The sequence below is a fragment of the Oppia nitens genome, unplaced genomic scaffold, assembly GCF_028296485.1.
Source record: "Oppia nitens isolate AA-2021 unplaced genomic scaffold, nextdenovo-longstitch-racon4-pilon3 scaffold5_pilon_pilon_pilon, whole genome shotgun sequence".
NCBI classification, from domain to species: domain Eukaryota; kingdom Metazoa; phylum Arthropoda; class Arachnida; order Sarcoptiformes; family Oppiidae; genus Oppia; species Oppia nitens.
The window spans coordinates 2,198,140-2,217,375 of NW_026533243.1; the positions used below are offsets into that span (position 1 = coordinate 2,198,140).

The 19,236-nt window shown below is 27.8% G+C and overlaps 4 protein-coding genes across 4 annotated transcripts; 2 read left to right on the top strand and 2 right to left on the bottom strand.

The window, feature by feature from the left end:
- The first annotated feature begins 93 nt into the window (after nt 1-93).
- Nucleotides 94-1,435, top strand: LOC128961969 (twinfilin-1-like). The gene has a single exon (XM_054308313.1). It carries the CDS (start codon nt 231-233, stop codon nt 1,293-1,295), a length of 1,065 nt encoding a protein of 354 aa, XP_054164288.1. The 5' UTR covers nt 94-230; the 3' UTR covers nt 1,296-1,435.
- A 466-nt stretch (nt 1,436-1,901) lies between these two features.
- LOC128961232 (mpv17-like protein 2) lies at nt 1,902-2,690 on the bottom strand. The gene is made up of 2 exons (XM_054307448.1): nt 2,056-2,690; nt 1,902-1,906 (listed from the first exon to the last, which is right to left on the bottom strand). Exons 1-2 carry the CDS (start codon nt 2,687-2,689, stop codon nt 1,902-1,904), a joined length of 639 nt encoding a protein of 212 aa, XP_054163423.1. The 5' UTR covers nt 2,690.
- A 370-nt stretch (nt 2,691-3,060) lies between these two features.
- LOC128961764 (E3 ubiquitin-protein ligase parkin-like) lies at nt 3,061-4,693 on the top strand. The gene has a single exon (XM_054308031.1). The coding sequence runs from the start codon at nt 3,177-3,179 to the stop codon at nt 4,677-4,679; it is 1,503 nt and encodes a 500-aa protein (XP_054164006.1). The 5' UTR covers nt 3,061-3,176; the 3' UTR covers nt 4,680-4,693.
- A 112-nt stretch (nt 4,694-4,805) lies between these two features.
- On the bottom strand, nt 4,806-6,187 carry LOC128961765 (39S ribosomal protein L19, mitochondrial-like). The gene is made up of 2 exons (XM_054308032.1): nt 5,977-6,187; nt 4,806-5,767 (listed from the first exon to the last, which is right to left on the bottom strand). The coding sequence occupies exons 1-2, from the start codon at nt 6,077-6,079 to the stop codon at nt 4,866-4,868; spliced, it is 1,005 nt and encodes a 334-aa protein (XP_054164007.1). The 5' UTR covers nt 6,080-6,187; the 3' UTR covers nt 4,806-4,865.
- Nucleotides 6,188-19,236: the final 13,049 nt, after the last annotated feature.

Here is a 19,236-nt window from a genome sequence, read left to right on the forward strand (position 1 = left end):
TGTTGTGTATTTAATGTCAATTCATATATAAATACAAGTCATGCGCTCTAAACATGTGTGACATCACTGTTGTGTCACTCAATGTGTCTATAATTGGGAGTCAATTGTGTTTTGTGTTGTGTTTTCATTGAATCATACGTTCAACGAGTGATTCACTCCATTGACTGCCAATTAGTTGCTAAACATCTGATCCGTTGTCCTTACAGTCAAAACAAGGATACGTTGCGGTGATGTCGCATCAGACAGGCATCCAATGCACTGACCAATTGCTGGCATTTATATCTCAATGCAAGAATCAGTCAAACAATGGTGCCGTACGTGTACTCAAAGTGCTGATCCGTAATGAAGAACTAGTTCTCGATCAACACTTTCCTCCTGAAGATGATTGGAAACAAGATTATCGCCGATATGTTGATGGTCTTGTCCACAAAGGAGAACCGGCGTATATATTGTTTCGATTGGACTCGAAAGACACGATCGGTACATACGAATGGCTTTTCATTTCGTGGACACCAGAAGATAGTAGTGTCAGACAGAAGATGGTCTACGCGTCAACTAAAGCCACTTTTAAGCAACAATTTGGTGGCGGAAACATTACTCAAGACTATCACGCGACCGCTTTAGACGAGATCTCATTTGATAGCTTCGAGAAATGGCTTAATGGTAAAACTGATGGCCTTCCTCTCTCTCGTAAAGAACAGGAATTATTGGAAGTCCGTCGCGACGAAGCATTATCTTCATGTATAACAAAGACACAGAAAATGACTCTTTCGGGACTCGAATTTCCCATTGATTCGGAAGCCATTAATGCATTGTTTGATCTAAAAGATGATAATTTAAGTTACGTTCAGTTGAGTATTGATATGAAGAGCGAAGAGATAAGATTGAACATAAAGAAGACAAGCAGTGAGTTTAATATACACTCAATCGAGTCATTGATGCCGACCGACGGCGCCCGATATCATCTGTTTGTGTTTCCGCATACATTTGACGGCCAATTCAACAAAAGCATAATATTTGTCTATTCAATACCAACCAGTTTTATATCAGTAAAGGAGCGCATGTTATACTCTTCGTGTAAAAATGCTTTACTAAATGCTATCACTAACCGCATCGGTATTCATATCGATAAGAAATTGGAAACCGATAATCCACGAGAACTGTCACATAGTTATCTTATCGACGAACTTCATCCCAAACAGGATATTGTGAAGACTATGTTTGATAAGCCTAAAGGACCGGCCGGTAAACGGGGCGCCCGACGGCTCATCAATAATTCAAATGGAGAAGATTGATGTCTTCGTTAGAGTTTATTAATTAATTTTATTATAATTAAGTCTATATTTATTTATGCAAAGAATCAATTAATATATATACTATTTTCAAAAATATAATTTATTGATTCAAATAAGGTATTAACTAAAAGTGAATCGTAATTTTAAAAATTATATTGATTTTATGTGTTGTTTTTAAACAATATTTTACTCATTTTTAATGTGTTTGTTTGAAAAAAGTGATTTAAATTTTTATTTTATTTAACTAATAATTTCTGTCCAATACTTGGTTTGTGGATACGTTTGTAACCAATTTTTTGTCAATTGTGAAACATTTAAATTAAATTAAAAATCTATTAGAAAAATAATTTAATAATATACAAACTTTTATTTATTTATTTTACGGTATTTAGTTTTTATTTACCGGTACTTAAAAAATATTTATCAAAGTATAAAATCAATATAATGTACAATAAAATGATTGATTATTCATAATTTTGCCAAAATATATCAATGGATTGAAGACATGATTATAAATTATGTTTTATTTATTATAATAAAAAATATTTTGTTAATATTAAGTGATATCCTAATCAAAATAATTTAATTGAAATATATAATCAATTTCTAAACTTAATGCTAGAAATAATATTTGTCAATAATTTTATATTAAAGAAGTTTTAAAAAATTATATGATATAATGATTATTGTATTAATAATTTGTTGGTCTTATCATTAATAAAATCAATTTCTTGATTAATAGTATTATTGTATTTATCACTTATGATTTGGTCATTAGTAGTCTGTAATTCACTCTTGAGTTGAGTCTTATACTTAACATACGGTGAATAGATGTCAAAACCCAATGATATAATGTTATCAAATAGTATACGATATCTGAGTGGCAATACAAAGAAGTTGAAGAACTGCATCGGTGGCCATACAATCCATTCGACGACATAGATCTGTTCGAAGCCCTTCTCCATCAGTTCCTCTTTGAATCTTTTAACTCCCGATTGTTCGCAGAGACCCAACGTTGAGAAATAGACAAACAAATTGATAGGACTGAACACAATTTGATCCAACAGTACTTTTTTGGTGATTACATACATCTTCTTTCGGGTTCCCAAAAACCGATCCAAATATATATACCAATAATGACTGACCAGACCTGTGGTAAATCCGGCACAAGTCATGTGCGCCGAACGCACAGAATTGAAGCCTTTGGTCGYTGAAGACTCTTCGGCACTCTTGTCGTCCGTCAACAGGTCGTACTGTTGTTGAATAGCGTCACCTACTGTTCCCATCAATGCTGATATCAATGAATTGGTCAGCAATAGATTGGACCGACCGAACAGTCGCGAGTGGACAAAGTTGCCGATTCTGGCCATACGCGACACCACTGCTAATGACATTATTAACACTGAGTTTGCAAAACATATGATTATTTWATATAATATTTGTATCAATTAAATGATTATCTCATTATAATAATCATTAAATGTTTTAATTAATTAAATATAATAATTGAAATAAATTTAAAATAACATTCAATGTGTGCATAGATTTCATCATTCAATCACATGTTGTTATAATAATACTCATTACTAGTGACACCTATTGTTAATACAAATGACAATACAATACAAACAATAATTAGTTAATAAATATTGTCATTGAAATGTCACTACTGTTGTCTCATATTATAAAATTCAAACATTAATTATAACACTATTTATGAATACAATACACAGTTTAATGTGTTGTTTGTGAGTCAATCACAAACAATATTACATTAAATCGATTGTTAATAATTGTTATGATTTGTTAACAATCGGTGTTAACATTGCTATCAATAGTTATGTAATGAAATGATATATTAATCAATGAAATGTCAATACAATGGCATTCATTGAACTGTTGTTCAATGCATTCAACGTTTACGTCGATTACATATTAGTTACGCTMCGATTGCGGCCATCAGTGGTCACCAATGCTTACGATAATAAAATGCATTTAAACATCAGATACGGCAAACAAAACAAAACATTTGGCCTTAATTTGACACCTGATATGTGCGTTGAAGATATTAAGCGACAGCTGAAAGACAAAATTGATGTCAATCTCTGGTCAGATATTGTGATCATATTTTCGGGCAAAGAGTTGCCAAATGAACTCAAACTAAGTGATTGTGATTTCGGACAGAATTCGGTGATTCACGCCATCAATGCTATCAATATTAAGACGAAGACTAATCTGATACCATTCACTCAGTCGACCATCAATGAGAAGCTGACAAATCTGAGTATCAATGATACCAGCGATGAGACCAGAGATGAACTGAGAGAACGTCGTCTGCTGTCTTCAGTTACCAGTGATGACCACAATAAAGATCGACACAAATATTTCTTTGTATTTTGCAATACATGTAAACAATTGACAAACGGAAAGTTAAGAGTTGTTTGTGATAAATGCAAAAACGGCACAATTATTGTGGACAGAGATCCGCATGAGTGGGACGATGTGCTAATTGATGGTCGTATTAGAGGTGTCTGTCAGTCAGAGGACTGTAACGGAAGTATAGCCAGGTTTTACTTTAAATGTGCCTCAAATTCACACAACACTACCGATGACCAGACGGCATACGAAGCCTTCGAGAGTAACCGTACGGCTGTCCTCTACTTAGTTCGTCACAATATCATCGATGTTTCATGTCTTGCCTGTACTGACATTAAAGATACTGTTTTAGTGTTTACTTGTGTATCAAAACATGCCATTTGTTTAGACTGTTTTAGAGATTATTGTCTTTCGCGACTTAATGACAGACGTTTTATAACGGATCCGATAGTAGGTTATACTCTCAACTGTGCCGTTGGTTGTAGTGATTCACTTATACGAGAGACACATCACTTTAAATTAATGGGCGAACAGGCGTATGAAAAGTACCAAAGATTTGGTGCCGAAGAATTTGTGCTGAACTTTGGCGGAGTTCTGTGTCCACAACCGGGCTGTGGCGCCGGTATTATGTTGGATGAAACAGATCCCGATATATGTACGCGAATTACTTGTGGTGAATGTGGATTTGTTTTTTGTCGTAAATGTCTTCAGGGATCTCATGTGGACGATTGTCTTATCGAGTCCGACAATTCACTATATGAGCCAAATACCAGTTCCTTTAAAAATATGAATACTGAAAATGCAGACCAATCTAAATGGGATGAGATTATGAGCCGAACGGCCATTAAATTGTCGACTAAGCCGTGTCCTAAATGTCGGACACCTACTGAACGTAACGGTGGTTGTATGCATATAGTGTGTACCAGAGCTCAATGCGGTTTTAATTGGTGTTGGATTTGTCAAACAGAGTGGAACAGGGATTGTATGGGAAATCATTGGTTTGGTTGAAATCAGAGTGTTTACTAACTTACGGTAACTATAATATAATAAAACTTATCATTTATTGTAATGATATTTAAGGTCTTTTAGTTAAATTGTTTGTTAAATAGTATTTTATTAAATGTTAATAAAAATGATTATTAAATATAAATTTAAATCAACTAAACTTATCTTTCTATCAAATGTAATGAAAATCTATGACTTTTTGCTGGTCTGTTGAACCAATTTCTTGCGCCTCTCGATAGCCCTGACCTCTGCTACTTTATCCTTATGTTCTTGAATTTCCTTTAATATGTCTAACTGTTCCTCTTCAGGAATGGTCTCTCTATACTCTTTCATGAGATCATACTTAGCGTAAGCAGACTTTACGCGCCATTTGTTTATATATTCAAAGTCAGGCAATTCTGTTAACTGTTGTATGCCCTGTAGGTCTACGGCCTCCCACTTGCGAGTCCAGGGATGCTTTTTCATTACTACTTTAATTGCATTTAACGGAACGGGTGTACCCGATGGTAGTGGCGGGTCAGGTGTCATATCAAATGGTACTTCACTATATTCAGGCAATGCATCTCTCAAATATAACAAATGCGGATCAAGTCGTTTCTCAAGTCGAAGTACTTGTATCTCACGTATAGTCGGATTATATAAATCATATCTTATCTCCACTCCCTGTCCATCGGCTCGATTACGTAAAGTAAAATTGGCATCAGTTCCCTGACCGGCTCTTTCGATACAAATACCCACAAACTTAGATATCTTTCCCGGTGCGTATGGGTCGCTAATAGTGACCGCTAATATAGATCCCACGTAAAACTCAGGGATTTCAATGACATTACGCCGTCGGATCAGATCTTTTCGCATCAATTGTTCACAGAGTTTGTCTCTGTGATCGACCACCGGTTTGGGCAGGAATTCCGGGTAAGCGAATCGTAGTTCAGCCAAATCGGTCGGTATTGCCGATTGTGCATTAGATGGCCTCTGACTGACCTCATTGGGATCCAATGGCAACTCTTTAGGTGTCGACCGAATCGCTATATATTTGAGACCTCTTCTCTTTCCCGGAGCTTTTATAGTGCGGATCTGTTGCCATAAATTGTCTGCAATTCAATATAAATGATATTTAATTCAATTGATTAATCATTAGATATTTTAATTAATTAATTAATTATTTGTCAAAATAGTGAAACCAATTGAAACATCAATAATTAATTATTTCAATACTTAATATAATGGTTATTATCATTACTATTAAATATAATGGTAAATGTCTTCAAATTTAAATATCATATTTTTTATCGATACAAACCTCTTAAGTTGAAATCATTTCTGAAGATTGAAATGGAGTGCGGTTTAAGACATGGATGAGTTGTTGTCTTGAGTAGACCACTAAACACTTTAATAGTGGCCATAATTGAGGTGATAATCACTGAATGAAGACTTTTATAAAAAAAATCAATTACTAATCATATGTTTATTATGCTATTGAAGGCATGCTTTGACACAAACAAACAGCACTGAGTTTGCGTGCAATTGGGTTAACCCATAGATAATTGTCTAACGGGTAAGTCATGAATGTCTTAGACATTGAGGGAACAGTTAGCCCCGAGACAGTGATTAATTGAGTAAATATATTGAATAAACAGCTCATATAATGATTGTGTGCCCGACTTTTGATGTGACCATCATTTTAAAATTAATCTAACTTTTTGTATTATATTATATATCATATAATATAAAAAAACTATTGAAATAAAAAATTGTATGAAAAAAATAGTTTTATTACTATTATATCCATTAATTCCTATAAATATATCTGAGATTCTGAGCTGTTGTTAGAGCTCACAGACAGCTATAATGACTTTCCATTTGGTGTACAATATATATATTGTAGACAATTGTTGTATTGATTCAAATATCTGAAAGTTTTTTTCCCTTTACTTTTCATTGTCTGACTCTTATATTTTTTCTCCTTCTTCTTCTTCTTCATTGTAATGCCGTTGGAGTCCATAAACTCATTGATGAAAGAAATAGTAGTTTTCTCTCTTTCTTTCRTGTATTTGTATGACAAAGACAGTCATCCCTGTATGTGAATGTGTATTGACTAGTGATTCAAATTGATTTGTCATACAATCCCCTCCACAAAAAAACATTGTATACCACTTTTTATATTACATCCATAGTCAGCAATATTACAGTATTATTATTATTATTATTATTATTATTAATGTTATACAAAAACATGGAAAACAAGATTTCTTGTTAAACAATATTTTGGACATCGATTTGGGTCTTCATTTGGTTAAAGAATGAGAGTAAACATCACTTGTTTTGTGTGTTGTTTACTACAGAAATATTATGATATTTCTGTAAATAGAAAAAAGAGAGAATTTTCTTTCTTTTTTTTTAAATACAATATTTGAGATAATTTTTTTGCTAAAAACAGAATTTCTATTTTACAATATATCCTCAAATAATAGCTCAAAAAAATCTATTATTTTTTATGTTATTTGTATAAAATTGTATATCATTTGCCGCATAAGTTTTAAATTTGTAAGAAAATTATTTTCCTTATTAAAGTATTGTATGATTTATATGTTCAATTTTTATACTTTACTTTTATATTTTTTTTATCAAATATATTTTTTGGTAGCCGAGCATAAAAATTCATTATTTATAGCAAACATTTGCCAAAAACACTTATACCGTAAATATATATTTTTATATTTTCTTGAATAAAGAATAGCTTTATTTTTGTATAATATATAAAACTTTTATATATATATATAAAGTGTATATCAAACTGAGTGTGTGTTTACTGAGTTTTACAAAAAAATAACAAAATCAATATCCATAGTATAACATACGAGTAAAAATTTTAAAGTATATATAATATAGTTTTTACATATAAAACTAGTGTATCACTCTATTTGTGGGACATTTCAATATATTCAGCAATAGTTTAATCTGGCTATTAGTCAGTCAATAACATTTTTGTATTGACTTTTAAGTAGTCTATATGTATGCTACAATTTATGTCATATATTTTCAAAATAACATTATACAGTATAATTTAAAAATTAAATGCTTATCATTAACCATATGTACAGTAAAATTGATTTTTTACTTTTCCGTTTCTACAGTTATAATAGTATAATAAATTATTATATAATATATAAAGTTTCTCAATKATATACATGTATATATAAATATAAACGAGAATATTTGTTGGTACCATATTATAATATGATACCATTAATATAAAGGCAATATCTTTAGGAAACTACTATCGATTTTATTTCATTATATGGTTTATTATCATTTCTCTTTCTCTCTCTCTCTCTCTCTCTCTCTCTCTCTCTCACACACACACACACACACACACACACACACACACACATACATGTTATTATGTCTATTTCTTATAATTGCTATCAAATTAAAACTCGCATTTTTGTTTAATTAATATCAGTTAAAATTGAGATTTTGGTGAGAAAGTAAATAATTAAATTGTAATTTACAATTATTGTGATATTTGAATATATTGTKATTATTTACACTCTACCCAATCCAAATACACTACCAGTAATTGTTATATAAATTGAAATTTTTGATAAAAATCAATAAAAACAATTCTCAAATAAAGTTGTTTTATCTCTGGTTTTGACTTTATATATGTATAATACAGTATAAATTATATATACAGTAAATTATAATAACAACATACTGTATACTGTATTGAGTTACACATAAACATAAGGATATATAAAATATTTAGTAGTTATGCTCTAAAATGAAGTCAACCTTAAAATTAAGATTTAATTTGCATTTTTGGCACTTATTTAAATAAACTCATTATAATTACTTATTGTCTCATACCAGTGATGTTTAGCACAAGTATGTATGTGTTAACTATTATAATAACTAAGCATTGAATTTATTTGGAAAAGAAAGCATATATTACTATATCAAACAAAACTACACCCAAATTATTAGCAAATTTTTCTAAACTTATAGGAAAATGAGTACAACTTTGCCATAGAAATTGTGTATTAAATTTAATACCAGATCAAACAACACTGGCTGCCCCCCCCCCCAAACACCGAGTGCTGATTAATTATACAGTTGTTTCAAATGCCGCATATTTTTAAATCTATTTAGTTTTTTTTTGAAGAGAATAATGAAAATCTCAAATACAAGAATCTTTTTATTTACTTCAAATAGGATCACCATTTTTGCTATAATAATACATAATACTGTAATAATAGATGTAATATTTGCAATTTTTTACATTTACTTGATTTTATAAAAAATAATATGTTTTTTATATCTTGTAATTTATTTAAAATGTAATATAAATTTTATTTTTTTATTATTAAAAATATTATTTACTTAAGTGTAAGATATAAATTTATCCCAAAAATTACAGGTCTAACCAAATTAACAATGGTTATTCTAATTCACATGTATATAATATTCAATAGTATATTTAGTTTTAGTAAAGGCTTGCCTTTTATTCCTAACTTTTTTTATGCACTAATTATAAATAATGATATAAAAAGAGTAAAATTAATGAATACTTGACATGCGATACACACACCAAATACACGTTTGAAACGTTTAGCCGCAAAATATAAAGCAAAACAAATGCTTTGGCTATTTATTTGAACGCTTTTTTAAATGAATTTATAACTCATATATGAGTTATAAACCATTTTTAATGTTTCTTTATATTCGCATTTTATTTCATTAAATTAAGAAATTAGCAAATCTTTTCTCAAAGACATATCACAAATATAAATCTTTTTCTACTTTTAGAATAATTGTTTAAATAATTTATTTTAAAAATGGTTTATTGAAAAAAATATTAGTTTTTATTTTTATTTCTATTATTTTTTGTATTATAAACAACAAAATGAAATAAATAATTACAAATAATTACATTTATATATTTTTATATGAGATTTATACGTTTAAGTAAAATACCAGAATATTCTGGTTTTATTTTATTTCATTTTAATTCCATACTGTCTTAAACTGCATTAACCAACAAAAAATGAGAGCATAATAAACATTTATTTTAAAATTCAAAAATATATAAATTATAGATTTAAGTAGTCGTTAGTTTTTTGCTAAAGTTATGCTAATGTACTGTCAATGTGTATACACGTAAAGAATATTTTACATTTTTAGACTATTTTATGTTATTATTATTATTATTTTTATGATTGTATTGTATCCATAAAATAAAAGCGAAATAAATGACTAATATAGCTATCATTACATAAAACAATTATAATTAGTGTAATAATCATTTATTTAAATATTATAATTTACTTTAAATGTAAAGATTCTCTTATAAAACATAATTTTAATTTTTTTCAAAAATTGTTTCAAAATGTGAATTATATAAATTACATAATTTATAAACATATAGTATATACTCCTTGGGCAGTAAATTTATGCATTTTGCAGATTAAAAATTAATATTTTKGAAATATAAATAAAATAAAAATACATTTTCAAATATACATTATTTATATATATATATATATTTCATACACTTTCTCTCACAATATCATTAAGAATCATACAAAATAACTGTTATATAATATTAATATAATTTATATATACTTATATACATTTGATATAATAAAGTAAAGTATTATATAAAATAATAACATTACTAATTTATTAGATGTCATAAATTATTTTTATCCAAAAAAATTGTATATAACTTATCTAATTGTATACTATTTAAACTATATATCCATTTCCATCAGTCACTCATCAATTATAAGATATTTCTGGTGTTTTTAATTTATATATTGAAATGTGTGTGTGTTTTGTGTCAACTGTTTTTTTGTCTACAATAAATATTTATGCTATAAATAATAAAAATTACGGTATAATAATAATATCTTTGAGACTATTTTTAATTTATACAATTAGTGTTTATAATAATGATGACAAATAACAATGGAAAAATAGTAAAATAAAATTAATGATAATAATAGAAAAAAGTCATATACACTAAGTTATATGTGTAATAAAAAACAAATTTTTACGATTTTTTATACATTAATGTCTCACATAATCCCAGTTAAAACATAATAATACTTTTTTGCACTAATTCTTTGGCCAAAATTTGATAATAGATATTAAAAGTACATCCAATTGTAATAAGGGCTGACATGACATAGTATATTGTGTTTGACAGTCAGGTGCTCAAACAGTCATCTCATTTTTGCTGGCAGTCATTGCTTGTATTAGATGACAATGAATGATGACAAGTGTTTCGTATAGTTTATACTATAGTTGTGTCCAAATAAATACCAGTCCATTGGGCTCATGACTTAGTGCTGGAGTCTATAGATATGGTGGTCTCAGGCAGTCTATTGTCTTTTGGCGACTCGTTGTCTATTGATTTGTCATCACTCATGAGCTCATCTTTCCTACTAATGTCTACTTGCGATGCAATCATCTCATCGTCCTTTGACTTGATCTCTTCGCCCATTTCTTCAATAGTCTGTAATTTTTCATTAAACTTATGTTGATTTAGTACCAATTGTTTGTCTAAATTATTACAATTAATACTAATCTCTTTACTGCCACAAATCACTTCATCAGTTCTTGGCTTACATTTACCAAACTTATTGAGACACGGTTTGAGTGTCAAGAATATGATAGCAATGGGAATGACAGTCAATAAAAATATTTCAAACGTTTTGTCGCCTTTGGTCTCATCGAGACTTCCCGCACTTCTACTGATATCATTTAAATTGTTATTTTGCTGACAATTAGGTGTCTTATCGCTATCGTAGTGATAATTGGCCGCACAATCACACGTACTATTGCTACAAATGGTTGGATGATTGCAGTCATCTCTACCAACACAAGGCTTTCCATAAGTCTCTCTGTAATAACAGTCATATGTTGTCTGATTGTAGATGTGATTAGCACTGCATTTGCACTCATTGTTGTCGCACTCATAGACATTGACCGATAGTTTTTTGTCGAGAGGACAGTCCCACGCATTTGAGCACCAGCTGCCCACTACACGCTTCACACAAGTATTTAGATTGGATTCAAATCGGTGACCAATTTTGCATCGACACACTCCCGATGGCCACATTTTTTGCAATGAACCGAAAAAGTTACTCGGATTTTGGTTAAACTCTTCGCGATAGTTATAACAGCCAGAGTTTGGTATGTGATTGCATTGTTGTGTCACAAAACAGTCTTCACCCATGTATTTGGGCTGAAGACAGTACTCACCCAAACGTATGGTGAAGTCAGGCTTACAGATACATTCCTTTTTGTCGCACAGGGAGCCCACCCGATCGGCACAACCACTTTGAAACTTGTTGAAATTACACCTTACATTTATGGTAATACATTCAATCCTATGACATATACTAAGACATAGAAAAATAATGTAATATTTCATAAAGATATCAATGGCATCCATGGCTCAGCATCTCATAGTATAACTGTGTTGTGTATGTGACAGAGATAGAGCACAGTTAGCACATAGAGACGCTTGTCTCTCACTATTATTATTAAGCATTAATGGCAATATAGTAATGTGTCGGTGAATCGCCATTAACTGTATTGTAAAGCCAAATGACTAAAGACTTTGTACACTTKTGTGCACTGGTATTATTTGATGTCTGTGCTCTGTTAGCATACACTCAATGTGTATGTGTGTGTGTGTGTTAACGATGCCTGCGATGGCAGCGACTGTTTCGGTGTTTGAATCGGAGAGACAACAGCACCACAACAGCCAACAAAAGTCTTCACGTCTTATAATATGAGAGTTAGTCGTTATGGATAGATATCGATTCAGCAGCCCTGCGCTCAAAACCAAACACAACACTAACTCATATACAGTATATTCTGGTATATGACTCTCCCTTTTGTATAATACTTTATATATATTGAACAGTATATACAGTATACACCAGCACTATATGTATTAAATCACATTGAAAACTGCGAAAATCGTGAGAGAAATGCTTTTAGAGCACAGGGAGATATAAGGGAGAGAGTGACGGGAGTTATTGGCAAAAGGAGAGTAACACATCTCTAAGTGCACACAACGAACTGTTCAATAAATTAAATGCATTTCACTATACATTATGACAACCAATTTTTTCACTCTGGTTGGTCCCTCATCTATGACATTCCTCTCAAACAGTTGGCCACAGAGCTTATTATACAACAAAAACATGAACAACACATTTGTTTCTTATATATATATATTATTTTATATCAAAAATATATATCAGTATATACTTATCATATATATAGTACAGTACTGTATATTCAATATACAATATACTGTACATCTTATATAAACACAATATATAATATATATATGAGTTTTAGTCTTTTATGTGCTGATGGCATGCGATGATGTTATGCTATATGAATTGCAATCCATTTTTAGTCACTTAAAATGATATCAAAATATATTATATATCACATCTAAAAAATCCTAAATCCAATGTTTGAATTACTGAAGTGTACGCAAAAATTTAGAGATTTTTATATAATATAATATAATATTTTCGTTTCCTTTACTTTACTTAACTAGTGATTGCATAACCTTCTCTCTCTCTCTCTCTCTCTCTCTCTCTCTCTCTCTCTCTCTCTCTCACACACACACACACACACACACACACACACACACACACATACACACATCTCTACACACTACACACATACACACATACACACATACACACATACACACATACACACATACACACATACACACATACACACATACACACATACACACATACACACATACACACATACACACATACACACATACACACATACACACATACACACATACACACATACACACATACACACATACACACATACACACATACACACATACACACATACACACACATACACACATACACACATACACACATACACACATACACACATACACACATACACACATACACACATACACACATACACACATACACACATACACACATACACACATACACACATACACACATACACACATACACACATACACACATACACACACACACACACACATACACATACACATCACTATTGCCAATACTTTAATAAAGTATAGCCTCTAACCAGCATTTAATATAAGGCTGACTCCCTATCATCTCTTTTTCGTTGATTATTTTTATTGAACTCTAAGAAACTAAGTCCTTAACAAACCCCATATTTACTTGAAACGACTTATATATATATTGTATATATTTATATACTGTATATAACTTTTTATATATAGTAAATATATATTATACAACCTTATTATTATATATATATAAATACTTAGTTTTTATATTCATTTGATAGCCCAAACCTAACCGTTTATTTGATGGCAACAACCATTTAATATGTTTTAATTTCCTGTCATTTAAAGTCAATTTTGTTATAATTTGACTTCAATTCATTAATAACATTGTTTTTATTGAATCAATAGTTGAAATGGCTTTCAATTTAAGATATTAATAAAATATTTTATATTATAACAAAATTGGTGTCACTTTTATAAGATATAGTTGTCGACCGCTCAATAAAACTAAATATACCAATAAATGGTAATACAATAATATTTATTATATAATTTAATGCTTAAGGGATAACAAAAACAACTACAACAACAACAATGACAACAATAATAATAACAGTATTTTGTATTAAATAACTGAAAAAGTGTTTCATTTCAATGAATTAGTGTTTCACAAGAGTTTGGAAACAATTTTTCTTAGGACTCATTTAGTTGCCGTGTCTTCAATACATTAATGGTTTAAAGAGGACATCACTGGTTCACTTCAATTGGTGTTCAGCAGCTGTTCTTCTCTTTTCTATCTTTCGAAAGAGTCTCTCTCTCTCTCTCTCTCTCACTCACTCACTCACTCACTCTCACTCACTCACTCACTCACTCACTCACCCACTCAAACACATTTAATATACGATACAAATGAATAAACTTGGCTTAGAAATAGTCAGTAATTGCTTTAAATTATAGCTAATCGTAAATTGTTTGCCATTATATTATATATAGAACTGACTGCCAATCGATTCTCTACTGAGTATATAATGTCTATATTTTCTATATATTCTGTATTTTGTGTATTATATTCAACATAACAACAAAAATAGTATTCAATGAATGAATGAATTCATTACAATTCATTTTGCTATTGCTTATGGTATTTATGCCAACCAGTGCTCATCATATCAATGAACTTAATGTATTGCTATAGTATTTTACATCACTGTCTCTCTCCCCATATCTTTCTGTCTCTTACTTCAATGCCTTCATATATAACTATTTTGATCGATGAATAAAAAAATAACAATAAGTATCGTTAACATGAATCTCATTAAACTAATAAATTAATGCATTTACTGTTTTTTGCCAAAACAACCAAATGAAAGACAATATTTAACAAACAATGTGATACTGTTTAACATATACTACTGTATATTAAGTATATTAGAGTTAGAAGCATATTATAATATTGTCAAATATTGTCACAAAAATGTAGTGTAGATTTGCAAACAAAATACAACTTATGTAAACAAAATTAAAATCATATGATATCTTAACAATAAGTACTGTATATACAACATACTTATACTGTAGATATATAATGTTTTGAATCTTATACCGAAACTAATAATTATTAATAATATGATATATTTTTAAATACTTATCAATTATATACACAATAATTATTAAATTTATTGCTCTGAACCATTTATAATATTAAGATTTATAATTTAAAATATTTGCATAAATATGAAAAAATGTCTTTTTGTAATTTTATAAAATTAATACTAAATTGTTATACTTATGTATATGTTTTACTTCAGTATATTTACTTCAATTTTTATTTTGATTATTATATAATTATTTATAATAATGACTTAATAATAATGTTATTCGCTAATTATACTTATTTCTCTCAATCTGTCATATCGTATAGTATTAAAATTAATAAATGTTTTAATAAAAACATGATAATTACATTTTTATAATTATTTGCTATTTATAGGTTTTAGTGAATACTAAAATTTCACAGTTATAATCAAATAAATTGAAGTTATTTATTACACAATATATAAATTATCAAAATTATTTTATATTTATTAAAATTGATAAATATTGAAACAAATCATTAGTTTAAAAAAAATTATAATATAAATTGATTGATTGAAAAAATGATAATTATTACATCGATTAAATGATATAAAAACATTATACATTGGTGCCATACAAGTGCACCATACTATACACTATATACAGATACAATACAATAATAAAAAAATACTGTATATGATTTATATAACTTCATTCAAATAACGTTTATAAAAGATTTATATTTTTATTATGAAAAAATAAAGTCTTTAAAAATGAAAATTCATTAATATTTTAGATGACATTCAAGAAAATTGAAATTTTAAAAGTAATGTCTAATCGGATTTACTCTAAATAATATGTTGTTTTTATATTAAGCTTAACTTACGACACACACACACACACATACATACATACATATATATACACTTGAATTTCACTTAAACAATATTTTACTTTTATGTTAGGCTCACGTTTGCCATTGAAGTGCTATATACAATATATATCTGAGTGTATAAATTGTATATAAAGCTATAATATGATATATAAGTTATTACAGTATAGTAGTACAGTATATATAAAATCTATTATTTAGTAAAATAGATATAGTGTTGTTATAAAAGAAATTGTCACTAAAAATGTAAAAATTCATCAGAAAGTTGTTTTAAAATTTATTTTTAAATTAAAAAAATATATACGATTATGAAATCTACTAACTCCCTAGATAAAACTGTTAATATCTCTAAAATCTTTTAAACAATTTTAATGTTGTTTGTTTTAAATTGACTAAATAGTAAAAAATATTTTAATAAAAATTATTTTTTAAATTAGATTTTTGTCAAAATTATGTATATTTGAAGTTATATCAAAAATATAAAGTTTTAAAAACAAGTATCGGTATTTATTAACATTAAATAAATATTGGCAGCAAAATAACTATTACAATTTTATCAAATTATAGTTTTTAAATAAATTATTTTTTGAGGATGTCAATTTGATTATTTTTGCTTTAAAATAATTCAAATTAAATGTAATCAATATGAATAAGTTGTATATTTTTAAAATTAATTTTGTATCTTAATTATAATTTTATAAATTCTAAATTTTACTAGTTTTTAAAAATAATTAGGAAATTTTTGATAAACTCTTTTTTATAATTAATAAATCGGGGATAATAATTAGTAATAGTATTTATATTTTTCTATAATATTAAAAACAATTATACAGTATTTAAATTAAAGACAATATAATTATTCGTCAATAGATTTTATTATAATAATTAATGTAATAATATATTAGTTAGGTAATTAATAAAAATAATTAATTTTTTATTGATATTTATTACTAATTTTATATCTCTAATATTATTTAGTTTATTAATAATTGATAACTTAATTTATGATTACTAATATTTTGTTTTATCTCATAGTTAGTATATGTTTAAACTTGTCGGTAAATAAAATTGTCAAATTAGATATATTATTGATTTTTAAAAGAGAAAATTTCAAAAAAATATCTTTAAAAACACATAATATTTACATATCATTTCCTATTTTACTTTAAGGCTTAAAGTTTAAGTTATACTCTACTGTACTTTAATGACATAAATAATTTAATCATAAATGACTTAATGTTGAAAGTAGTGTAAACTTATAGTCAGAGAATCAGTATATAAAGTAAAGAAAAAATTAATTGATTTTTTTATAAATTACTTAATCACTGCAATACATATAGTGTGAGATAATACACGAATCTTGGATTAAATTTGTCACTCAATATATTGTGTACTAAATATTTTAGACTAACTAACTATCACTTATAACATTTCCTCTCTCTCTCTCTYTCTCTCTCTCTCTCTCTCTCTCTCTCTCTCTCTCTCTCTCTCTCTCTCTCTCTCTCTCTCTTTAACACACACACACATATATATATATACATACAACACTCTGTAACTGAAATTTCAATCTTAGCTTTTTTGTTTGTATGTCATTTAACTTTTCATTGTTATACCAAATAAATAAAAATTTAATCATATGATATGCAGTCCGACAAATAATGCAATCAGATATTCTGTGTGTATATGTGTTAGAAAGAGAGAGAGAGAGAGAGAGAGAGAGAGAGAGAGAGAGAGAGAGAGAGAGAGAGAGAGAGAGAGAGAGAGAGAGAGAGAGAGTTTGTGTATGTATTTCTTAAGACTCATAAAATAGACAACTTTTAATGGGAAGTCATATAAAATTCTTTTAKCTCTACTTTTCACTTATTTCATCTCTAACTTACAGTATAGCATAAAATCTCCTTATTTTTTGTCAATAAAACTAATGACATGTTTTGCCTATTTTTCTTAAACTATAAGTACATGTATTTGTTTGACAAACATATCAATGCTTTTTATGTGTGTGAATAGTCATTGAAATAATTGTTGTTTTTGTTTATGTGTAATAAAAATTACTAAAACAATGTTCAGTAAATAAAATTATTTAATATATTCTATAATATATTGTTATATTATGTAACTTTTATTTTAAGAAAATTATTTTTAGAAAAAATAGTATCTAAAAATGTTTTAAAACAATTATATTGTTAATCAACTTTAGCTATTTTTTATTGTATTTGTAACTATAAAAGCTCTCTCTCTCTCTCTCTCTCTCTCTCTCTCTCTCTTTCTCTTGTGTTTTTGCTAATATCAAATCAACAAATTAAAAAGTTTTATACAGTATAATAAACATTTATACATTTATATTAAAACATAATATTTTATTTTAATAACAATTTTTAAAAATTCAATTATAAAATTCTTGTTTTTGTTGTTTTCATCGCCCTATGGCATCAAATATTATTAATTTTTTTTGTTAAGACTAAGTACTAAAATAAAATCAATTAATGTTCCCATTATTTTTATAAATGTTTTGAAGCATTAAATTTTATTTAATATATTCTATATATTAGTTACATGACTTTCCACTTGTTTGTAATAATATGTTATATAGGTTTTTATATATTTTACATATTTTTATATATTATTTAAAATTATTTAAGTATATGTAATATGAATTGTATAATATAACTTATATTAATAAATTTATTATTAAATATAATATATTTTTTAAAATTTTTGTTCCTCTTGAGTCTTAACTAAAATTTTATTTATATTATCAATCTCTTCATGTTTTTAGTGGAAAATTATTTAAAATGCAATTCACTGTAACAACAATATTAATGTCTATATAAGAAAAATTTAATTCTCTGATTAAATTTCTAAAGGATTTAAAAGAAGATTAAATCTTTTCATATATTTACTATAGAGAAGTGTGTATATAATATATATATATATATATATATATATGTTTACTTATGTTTTTAAAAAGTTTTTTTTATTATAAAATCCACTAAAATATAAATAAAAAGAGA